Here is an 11,671-nt window from a genome sequence, read left to right as displayed (position 1 = left end):
ATTTATAATTATTTCAAATAAAAAATACATATAAATATTACACCATTTTTAACCAAAATATGTTTAATTATTTCATAATTTATAACCCTTAAAAGAACTTATGGCTTTTCAAAATTCAGGATCAAACATACTCAAAAGTGTTTTATAAATTGGGATGGAGATAGTATTTTTTCTTAAGCTTTTGCTTTCTATTATATTAAAGAAAAATTAAATTAACAAAGTTTTAAAAATTAAACTAGTTATTGAACCGGACTAGACACTGATTTATAATTCAATAATCAAAATATTGTTGAATGGATTGATATTAAATTAATATATTTTAACTTGTGTATCATAATTAAATAAAAAATACATGTAAATATGTATATTTTAAGAAAATATTATAAATTCTTAGTAATACAATCTATTGTTCATGAATGTATGATTAATATTAATAATGAATAAAGCCTTTTCATTTTGAAATTAAAAAGATGTTGACAAAATGCTGAAAATGAACCAACCTAAGGATTTGAAAACCTGTCTAAATATTAAAAAAAAAAAGTTATTAAACACAATTTAAAGGCATATTAAAACAACATAAAAAATATTTTCATAAAATTAAAAATATAAATAAATACTTAAAAGTATAGAGATAAAGGATCTATCCATCATATGAAAATAAAATTTAAAAAATTAACCAAAAAGAAGGCAAAGTTCAAAAAAAACACACACACACACACAACACACACACACCCACACACACACAAAAGAAGGCAATTGTGGCAGGTGGGCAAGGAGGGGAGAGCAAAGTCCCACGTTGATTGATAATGCAGGGGGCAATATTATTAAAACTAGATCAATCACTAAATTAGTCAAGTTGGTTTATAGTTTAGTGGTTAAATCATGATTTAAATTATAGTATAACAGGTCATACATAAATTGGAATAAATTGGTTCACTAGCAAAAAAAAAATTTGTATCCAAAAAATATAAACCAAACTTTTAAAAAATTTGAGAATATGGCCAATTTACAATAATATACAAAGACTTTATCATTGATATACAAAAGTTTATCATTAAAAATTTAAAAATTTATAAATATTTTATTATTAATATACAACGGTATATAATTAAAAAAAATAATAAACTAATCATAATGTAAAATATAATAAATGTTAGGCCTTTTTTTGGTCTGATTTTATAATTTGAGCTATATCTAAAAAAGTCCCAATAAGATGATATATTTTAAATATTATATATTTAAAGAAAAAAATCATATAATTATATAATAACAAAAATGAATGTTTAAATTTCAAACTAAATAATTTATAATTATTTCTAATAAAAAATACATATAAATATTACACCAGTTTTAACCAAAATATATTTAATTATTTCATAATTTATAACCATTAAAAGAACTTATGGATTTTCAAAATTCAGGACCAAACATACTCAAAAATGTTTTATAAATTGGGATGGAGATAGTATTTTTTTTCTTAAGCCTTTTCTTCCTATTATATTAAAGAAAATTTAAATTAACAAGGTTTTAAAAATTAAACTGGACTAGACATTGGTTCACAATTCAATAATCAAAACATTATTAAATGGATTGATATTAAATTAATATATTTTTAACTTGTGTATCATAATCAAATAAAAAATACATGTAAATATGTATATTTTAAGAAAATATTATAAATTCTTAGTAATACAATCTATTGTTGATGAATGTATGATTAATATTAATAATGAATAAAGCCTTTCCATTTTGACATTAAAAAAGATGTTGACAAAATGCTGAAGATGAACCACCCTAAGGATTTGAAAACCTGTCTAAATTAAAAAAAAAAAAAGGTTACTAAACACAATTTAAAGGCATATTAAAACAACATAGAAAAGATTTTCATAAAATTAAAAATATAAATAAATACGTAAAAGTATAGAGAAAAAGGATCTATCCATCATATGGAAAATAAAATTTAAAGAATTAACCAAAAAGAAGGCAAAGCTAAAAAAAAAACACACACACACACACACACAAACACACAAAAGAAGGCAATTGTGGTAGGTGGTCAAGATGGGGAGACCAAAGTCCCACGTCGATTGATAATGTAAGGGGCAATCTTATTAAAACTAAATCAATCACTAAATTAATCAAGTTGGTTTATAGTTAATAATTAAGTCATGATCTAACTTATAGTTTAACAGCTCATACATAAATTGGGATAAATTGGTCCACTGGCAAAAAAAATTTTGTATCTAAAAAATGTAAACCAAACTCTTAAAAAATTTAAAAATATGGCCGATTTACGTTAACATACAAAAAATTTATCGTTGATATGTAAATATTTATTATTAAAAATTTAAAAATTTATAAATCGTTTATTATTAATATATAATGGTATATAATTGACAAATATAATAAATTAATTATAATGCAAAACTATGATAAATGTTGGGCCATTTGTTTGGTCTAGTTCTATAATATGAGTCATATCTAAAAAAGTCTTAATAAATTAATATATTTTAAATATTATATATTTAAATAAAAAATGATCATATAATTATATAGAAATGAAAATAAATTTTTAAATTTAAAACCAAATAATGTATAAATATTTTAAATAAAAAATACATATAAATATTACACCATTTTTAACCAAAACATATTTAATTGTTTCATAATTTATAACTTTAAAATACACACAGATAATTCATACATATTTTATGTTTTTTTTTTTCATTTCATAATGCTTATTAGGTATAAAAATGTATAAATTATAAGTAGAAATATAAATTAAAAATAAAAAATTAATATGTCTAGTTCAAGCAATTTCTCTCCAATTTTATTGGTTTTAACTGGTTTGTGGCTGATTCAACTAGTTCACAATTGATTCAACCAGTTGTTAAAATTTTTAATTTTCTATGATGATTAGATTGAACTTGGGACTAATTCTTGATTTAACCAGTTAAATTGGCCAATCTAGTGGAGAGGGAGAACATTTCATTATATAAATTAAAGTTTATAATTTAGACCAAATTCAATAAATTAGCTTGAATTAGTCCAAAAAATTTTGGGTTAAACCCAAAAAATAATAATTTAAAATGTTTGAACCCATTCGTGTTGGGTTAAATAGGTCTTAAAAATTCAGCCAAGCCCCAGTTCAAGCTTAGCTTGAATACCTAAATAAAAAATAAATTTTTTAAAAAATATATAAAATATAATAAATATTATTAATTTTTTAAATTTTATGTCATTTTATAATACCATATATTTGAGTGTATTACTATAATTATTATTTAAAAAATTAAAAAATATTTATACTTTCATGTTTTATCAATAAAATATCTCAAAAATAATATTTAAAATATATTTTATTATAATATTGATTCTTATATTTTAAGACCCAATTTTTTAAAAAATTTTTGAGTCCTATATATCATTTGCTTATTCAAAAAATATATTTTATATTTTTATAAAATAAGATAATTAATTGTAAAGTAAAAATAAAATTAAAAATAAAATTCAGGCATGTACGAATTCTTGACTCATACTGGATAAATATAATAAATAAAATAATATTCTTGAATAATTATTTGATTATCATCCATGCCAGATTTGATTAAAAATTAATAAGAAATTAAAATAAATATTTCTTATATGTAGGGGTTTAATAATATAAAAAGTTAAAAAATAATTAAAATTTATTTTATTCATAATTAAATAATTTTATTTTATATAATATAATGATGGCTATTTTTCTCATATTTTTAAAAATAAAAGTATAATTTATCCAAAAAGATATTAAAAAATTTAGATTAATTGCGGCAATAATTTTAAGTTAATGATTTAACAATGATTGAATTGAGATTAACTTAATTATAGTTAAAATAATATAGTTTAATTAACATATATAAAATATTTATATATGATGATAATAAGAGTAATATTTAAATAATTAAAACATTAATTTATAAATAAAGAAAATATTTAAATAAATTATATATAATACAATAAAATAGTAACAGAACTACTTAAGTTAAAGCTGATAAGTTATTATTTTTTATTTTATTTTTTAAGAATTATAATAATATTTTATACTTAATAAAATTATTTAAAAATTAAAATAATATTTTTTAAAATTTTTTAATATTCAAGTTAGCCAAATAAAACTGAAATTTAAAAGTGTTAAGGATGAACTTAATTATATATTTTTTTTAAAAAAATAAAATATTTTAAATTTAAAATAAATAAGTTTAATTTAAATTGAGTGTCCTCCTCACACCTGAATTATAGGCTATCGGTGCCCAATAAATTCTCTGTTGCAGGACGGTGCCACAGCTTCCTTAAAAACAGTAACCAGTCAATCACGCCGCGGTAATGGGATCCACACGGTCCCACCGCAACCAAAAATTGGTACTGTGTCTTTTTAAAAAGGGCATTTTAATTTTTTTTATTGAACTTTTTGTGGGAGGATTTTCCTATTGAAAATTTAGATATTTAGTTAAAATGCAGACACCTTATCAGCAATTAAGATTTATACAGTGGATTTTCTCGAACTCAAGCCTTAAAAAAAAAAAACATGAAAGACCAATTTTCTTTTGCTCACAGTACGAAGGAGATGAAAAGCTGATTCGAATTAACGTTCACACAATTAAAGTTTGTATAAATTAGAGTTTTGTGAAGTTGAGATAAAATTTAGTTATTGTAATGTGATTTTATTTGAATATTTTTTGTAACAAAAAATTAATTTAATAAATTGAAATTTGTTTAAAAACATAACTGAAAAGCATGTTCAGATATATAATGATGGACAAGGACATGAATTTTATGTTTTATACAAATGTATATTATGAGCACTCCATTGGTTACTGTATAATTAACGAGTTATTTTTTTAAAAAATATTTTTAATAAGTAAATCGCTCAACTCTTCACTTTTAAGCAATACACTTTATTAAAGAAGAATAAATATAAAAAGATAATTAACTAACTCATTCAGAGTATATTTTAATTAAAAATATCTTATATTTTTTAAATGAAAAGAGTGGATAATTTGATAAATTTAAGGAAAAATATTAAAATTATATTTATAATTATAAAATATAAAACATCAATATATTACAGTAAAAATTATTTGTAAATACTAAAAAAAATTTAATTAGATCTATTTATAGAATGTATATTATAAATCATAAAAATGTCAAATTTCTAATTCATAAATATTTCTTACATTATGAACAATTTTCAACGAAACGAGAGTTAATTGGATCAAAATTATTCAAGGAAGTATTATAAATAAACCTCAAGGAAATTTAAAAAAAAAAAAACGCGCGCACACACACAATAAGTCAATACAATATATAAATAAACAAATTTAGAAGTCATTCTTTATATACTACTCCTATGCTGGTGTATTTTTTTTCTTTTTCCTTTGCTGCTGCTTGTTTACCTAATTATTTTTTTTAAAAAAACACATTTAGTCAATATAATGTATAAACAAACAAATTTAGAAGTCATTCTTTACACTCTACCCCTATGCTGGTGTTTTTTTTTTTTTTGCTGCTGCTTATTTACCTAATTATTTATATAAAATAAGACAAATTCTTGATTGACAAAACATCCGCACACATTCATCAAAGTTGCCGACTTGCTGTCCAGTTCTCTTGCGGATGAGTCCATTTGTTTGGTACACAATAAAAGGTTGATTTGAGGGGACCGAATGAGGTCTGTCTAAAAGTTTGTTTTTTGGTTAAAAAATAAATATGTGTGTGGGAGAGGAAAATTTATGTAAGTTGGATTTTAAAACTCATTAAAATTAACGAAAATATAGTGAAATTTGATTTTACAATTTTATGAACTATAAGTCAAATCCTTATATGTTTCTGTGTGGGGCAAATTAATCTCAGAGCTCACTAAGATCAAAAAATGTATAGTAAAATTTGATATTACATTTTTATAAATTATAAGTTAAACCTTTGTCAGTTGCATTAAATTTGTTGGTTGTTCTAGACAAGGTTTTTATTGCACACGGTAAAGTGGTCTATCTTTAGTGCTTCTTGCTGTACTTGTAGTTGAATCGTTTAAATTTGATATTGACAAAAGATTAAGCTAAAAATGATTAGGGATAATATAACTTATAGTCATTGCTTTTTTTGTCATTATTAGTTCTATCATTGAACTTTGATTAATACAATTTAATCCTTATAATTTATTGAGTTAAGGAGTTATAGAGATTTGGTTGTGTTAAGTTAAAAAATTTATAAGAATTGAGTTATTCTGAGTTAAAAAAAATTCAAGGATTAAAGGAAAACTCATAAATCAAAAGTTATATTTTCCAATTGATTAACATCAAATCAGGATCGTCCAATTTACTATACACTATCCAGATTGGTGCTCATCGGCACTAGGTCCGTGGCTTCCATATTCCCTCTCTCTCTCTCTCTCTCTCTCTCAGTGTGTGTGTGTGTGTTTTTTTTTAACAAGTGCCTAACAGACTTTAATGGTTAATTTTGAATCTTTCAGAGCTATGGAGGATACTGAGTTCCTTGAAAATTCTTTACGCTATCAATAGAAGTAGTCTCTCCAGTTTTATATATTAGTCACCCTCTAGAATAAATTAAGGATCCTATAAAATTAGTTACTTTTTAAAATTTATATTTTAAATAAACGTAAATTTGTAAAGTGATTTTAGTTTTAGACCATTTTTTGATGATTTAACTATACATATATATATATATTTATTTATTATTGATGAGGTAGTTAAGAGTGTTTTCTATTTAAGACCGAAGAAAGTAATTATTGGAATTTGCTGAAAACAAAACCAACAAGGTTAATTAAGCAATAGAAGAGGTTTTTTTTTGGCGAAACTTTTGCATTATGAAGAACTACAAGTCTTATGTGTGTATATTTATTTTGATACCCCAACTCTTATATATATACTACTTTGATCCTATTTATAAATCACTTTCAATATATTTTATCAGTATTAAGAAAAATCTCAAAACTTATTAACTATGTCTTAAAATTTAATGAGTTCTCAATTTTACTTCTATTAAATATACACATTTCAATAATATTTTTTCTTTCCAACATTAAATGGAGGGTAAAAAAAATTTATAATAAAAATTTAATAACATGATTTATAAATAAGACTAAAAAAATTCTTCACTCTCCACCCTATAAATAAAACTAGAGGGAATATATATATATATATATATATATTATGAACAACATTTATATATACTTTTGGCATGGCTCTACATCCTATATGAAAATTAGTCTAAAATCTTATATCCATAAGTGAAGTTGTCAATTTGAATTACTGCTGGATAGTTGTTTAATTAACAACTAAGTGGAAATAATTAACTTTGACAAAAAAGAAGCAATAATTAACTATGGTCTAGCAGTAATTAACATAAGACTTTAAAATAATTTTGTAATTTCAAGTGACTTTTCCGTATTCATGTTGCTTTTAGGAGTCTTGAGTGTGACTTTCCCTAACTTTTATTTCTTAAGACGTTTGTTGTATAAACATGGTTGATGTCACATGCATGTCATGTTATTGATTATTTAGATATAGTAGACTGATGTCACATGCATGCCTTGTTATTTATTAATGTAGGTATCCGAGAACCTTGAGGCCCTTGACATACTTGGTTTACTTGTGTTTTAAGCTTACTATGTCAGCACACATAACCAAGTAACATGAATATTTTGTAGAAAACAATGATAAAATACACTGCTTGACGAATTTGGGAAGGGCTGTGAGAAGATGGGTTCTTAAGAATGCTCTCAACATGAAAGGAATCTTAAGCTAACACGACCTTAAATTTCTTGAACACCACCTACATTAATAACATGACATGTACATGACATCAACCATGTTTAAATAATTAACCTATCAAGAAATGAAATATTACTGGTCTAAATAATATTATTTCTGTTCATGAAATACACAAGAGCCGAAGTTTTTCATAATGCAAGAGTTTCACAAAACATACATATCTTGTTCCCTAATTACCCTTTTTGGTTTGGTATTCACTAAATCACAAGTCCTTCTGTGGATAGTGTAAAAGTGTTTCTTCTCAAAAGGTCCAATCCAAAAGAGAACCTATCAGCTTACCCAAAACTTCCAAAGTGTTGCCTTCTTGCTTCCACCTGCAGAATTTCAGAACAAAATAGAAAGAAATGAAATTAACCATCAAAGTATGTTCAGGAGTTGAAAGAAAGGAAAAGAGAAGAGAAGGTGGGGCCCACACTTTCTCTGTCTCTCTCCTCACTTTCTCCTCCATTCACTTGCGGGGATTTGAGTCTATTTCTTTGGACACAAGAAAGCTTCAAAATTGTTTTTTTGGCATATCAGACAGGATCACGAGATTTTGCAACTGGTTACTGTTTTATATTTTTTACCTAGTCGCTCGAATGAACTGAGAGTTAAGTGGTCGCCCGAAAAGTTGTCACTTGAAATTTGGATTTCTGAGTGAGCTCAAAGTCACAAACATCACCTACTTTCAAATCATTATCCTTACAAAATTGCTTCCATCCCCAAGTAAATGCAGCAATTTGTTGTTTATCAAAACTTCTGAATGCATACCCAACAGTCCAATCTTTATCTTGGACATGAAATGTGACACTCTTAGTCCTGTTATGAAGATGAGCTTTTGCAAAATCTATGGGCACATGCTGCCAAAGCAGGTGAAAACAATCATTAGCAAGTAATCACTTATTGAGCAAGAACACTCCAATCAAATAAAGGAGTCGTGTTCATGGCAATATATGTCAAAAAATTAAGATTAGACACAACTTGAATTTTCAATTACATATGGACACTTTTAGCATCGACATTTTGGGATGATGGTCTCTGTGTTTTCTACTACTTTGAAACATTAAAAGCACTAGGTAATCAAACTATATTTGGGTAAACTCTTAATACTGTACTTTACCTTAGTTTTTCTTAACAAAATACGTTGCTTTTTGGTCAAATTCAATAAATTGAAACATAACACACTGGTGTTGTATAATAAGTGGGTTGGCTACATAAATTGTATAACACCATTGCCCACTATCAACAATCAAACCTTACAACATACCAGAAAGTTTAGCATTGTATAATCTAAGCGGGATAAGATTTATTGTTGTTGTTGAAACAGACACAATAGTATGTACACTAACATAATAGGCTTAAAGCACAAGTAAACTGAAAATAATTGTTTTAATATCATGCTAACACGAGGAATGAGTCAATGTACAGTGTGGCTCCTTTTGTACATCATATACTGTTTATAAAATTATAGAGATCAAATTAAAAATTGAGTGAAACTAAAGAGACAAAAGTATAACTGTCCGCAAATAAATAACATCGTCTTGACCATCCTACCATTTATCTAAATTAAAAAGGTAACCAATCAGTCAAGGTTTCCAGCTCTTAATTCAGCCTCCTCTGCATAGCTTCTTTGTTCAATTTACCAACAAAATAAAATAATTTTGTAAAAGCACACAAACAACTACACTGCAAGAACAAAAAATAAAAATAAATAAATAAATAGAAGGCTTACCAAGTATGATGTGCCATATATGTGAGTGTGTGTCATCAAAGCCACAAAACGAGGATTTTCAGATATGGAAGAGCTCTCCTTTTCAAGAGGTGGATCTTGCATACAGCTGCTCTGCTCCTTTTCAAAAGCATTAACTTTCAGATCTCCTGCAAATGAATGCAAGATTACAAGTCCTCACTTCACTTTTAACTAGAAATCATCCAAAGTAAATAGAACTAAGAATTCATGAGAACTTATCAACATATAAACCAATGTACAATGTACAAAGTTAGTACCTTTTTCAGCATCTCTAAAAATATGTACTTTGAATGAGAGATCAATGATTTCAAATACACAAACATCCCCCACTTTCAAACCATTTTCCTTCACAAACTTCCTCCAGCCTTCTCCAATTTTAGGAACTTTAAACTTAGCAGGCCAAGTTCTGCCATCCAAGGTCTGAAGTTGCACAACACATTCTTCCTTCAAATGTTTTGCAGCAAAGTCTTTTGGCATTGACTGTGAAAAGAAGATTAAAATTTCGAGAGATAAGAAGAAAATTTAACTCTTGCACCAATCAAGAGCTGCAAATAAGTGTTTCAGTTTTGGAAGAAGATAACTCAATTCTAATAAAAAGCTCACCAAGTAACAACCAGAACCGATATATGAACGCTGCATGACTAACGTGAAAAAGGGATTATCATATTTGAAAGATCTGGCAACATCCAAAGCTCTGTTCTTTTCCACGGCAGCTAATACGTTTTTCTGTCTATGCTCAGAATTCACACATTTAACTTTGTTGAAAATTCTTGTTCCCATGGTGTCTTCTGCACAATTTTGAGTGGTGTCATAGAAAATTTTGATTTTTAAGCGAACTTGATTGCACACAAGACAATTCAATCCTCAAATTAAAAAGGTAAAGCAGATCACAAAAACACATACCTTCAGATATTTGCTCAGAAAATTTCAATTTTGCTTTGGTTGATTTCTGAAGTCCTGTTCCTTGAAATTGCCTTCCTTTAGTCTTCACACCCACCAGCTGATTCTGCAGACTGAAGTTTCTCTCCTCAGCATCTTCATCTGTAGTACTTCTCATTTTCTTATGAGGCCTAGAAGAGACAAGGGTGTTTGTGTTTCATGCCTGGCCTTTTCGTTTGGAGGTGTCTCATCCAAGATTTCAATTATATCATCACTGAGATTATCAAGGCTGTCCTCTTGACTAGAGGCATCCGTTTCCATAGACAAAGGATAGTCTATTTCTATGCAACTCTTGTCAATTATAAGTACACCAACCTGACAAGTTCCTTCATATTTGAACAAAACCAAACACCCTTCATCTAGAGAGTAAAAGGTAGCAAATTCCTTCCATCCTTTTTGAAACCAAACCTCATTATCATGCTTCGTCCAATACACTTTCCATTCTTTACCATCAGGAGGCTTCAGATACACTGGGTTGGGCAAAAGTCTTCCATATCTCCGTGTGAATTTGCTTGGAATCATCTGTGAAGAAGTGATAATGAGTAACCCATAGTCTGGAAATGTGTGTGTGTGTTCATTTATCTGCAAGTACAACAGCTCTGATTCTGTCATGTTGATGAAAAATTATCCTAAAAGGAAAAAAAGTACAAGAGGAAAGAATGTTGACTACTTTTGAACTTAAAGATTCTATATATTCAAGAGCAAATGCGATGTTATAATGTTTGTTTGAAATAACTAAGACTCCAGAATCATAATGAATATATCAATTCAACTTCACAGCATCCCTCTCTCACGTAACCTTGAAGATATTTCAATTTAAAGGCAGCTTGATCACAAATTTAAGCATAAAAGGTCCATAAGAGACCAATCCTTTTCAGTCCAATGTCAATGAAGAAGAGTCAAAGAGGAAAGCAAATAAGAGTTCAGCGTTTCCATTTCTGGAAATTTTAATTCTGTCAAAAAGAAGATGATTTTTATAAACAAAGATGCAGTTGATCCAAAGGCTAAACCCTGTTCATATGATCACAGAAACACCCCCAAAAGAAAAAAGGAGCAATCTTTCGCATGCATTGGGTAAATAAAGCTATAAAAAACCAGATCATGGAAAAGGGGAAAAAAAAAAGGGAGGAAGAAGCATCATCAAAGGGAAGAAATGCTTACAATGGTTTCGAGATTG

The 11,671-nt window shown here is 26.8% G+C and overlaps 1 protein-coding gene across 2 annotated transcripts; it reads right to left on the bottom strand.

Moving 5' to 3' along the window:
- Positions 1 to 7,888: 7,888 nt before the first annotated feature.
- On the bottom strand, positions 7,889 to 10,621 carry LOC129304489 (B3 domain-containing protein Os03g0620400-like). Of its 2 annotated transcripts, none has more exons than XM_054944166.1 (6): positions 10,459 to 10,621; positions 10,159 to 10,343; positions 9,813 to 10,035; positions 9,538 to 9,683; positions 8,393 to 8,665; positions 7,889 to 8,140 (listed from the first exon to the last, which is right to left on the bottom strand). In XM_054944166.1, the coding sequence occupies exons 1-5, from the start codon at positions 10,610 to 10,612 to the stop codon at positions 8,417 to 8,419; spliced, it is 957 nt and encodes a 318-aa protein (XP_054800141.1). In that variant the 5' UTR covers positions 10,613 to 10,621; the 3' UTR covers positions 7,889 to 8,140; positions 8,393 to 8,416. The 2 variants fall into 2 exon arrangements, with proteins under 2 accessions (XP_054800141.1, XP_054800142.1); XM_054944167.1 differs by having other exon boundaries at positions 10,159 to 10,340.
- Between the last annotated feature and the right edge of the window lie 1,050 nt (positions 10,622 to 11,671).

Source organism: Prosopis cineraria, unplaced genomic scaffold, assembly GCF_029017545.1.
Source record: "Prosopis cineraria cultivar Desert tree isolate PC_DT_omini unplaced genomic scaffold, ASM2901754v1 PC3, whole genome shotgun sequence".
In the NCBI taxonomy this organism is placed as follows: Eukaryota; Viridiplantae; Streptophyta; class Magnoliopsida; order Fabales; family Fabaceae; genus Prosopis; species Prosopis cineraria.
The sequence above is the reverse complement of the archived record's forward strand: the minus strand, read 5'-3'. Positions and strand labels throughout refer to the sequence as shown.

Bases quoted from the DNA above. Each gene is read 5' to 3' on its own strand.
- LOC129304489 (XM_054944166.1), bottom strand. From the start codon at position 10,612: ATGAGAAGTACTACAGATGAAGATGCTGAGGAGAGAAACTTCAGTCTG. The intron at 10,036-10,158 runs GTGAGCTTTTTA...TTCTTTTCACAG, and splicing joins TCGGTTCTGGTTGTTACTTG to TCAATGCCAAAAGACTTTGC. The intron at 9,684-9,812 runs GTACTAACTTTG...ATTCATTTGCAG, and splicing joins TTTTAGAGATGCTGAAAAAG to GAGATCTGAAAGTTAATGCT.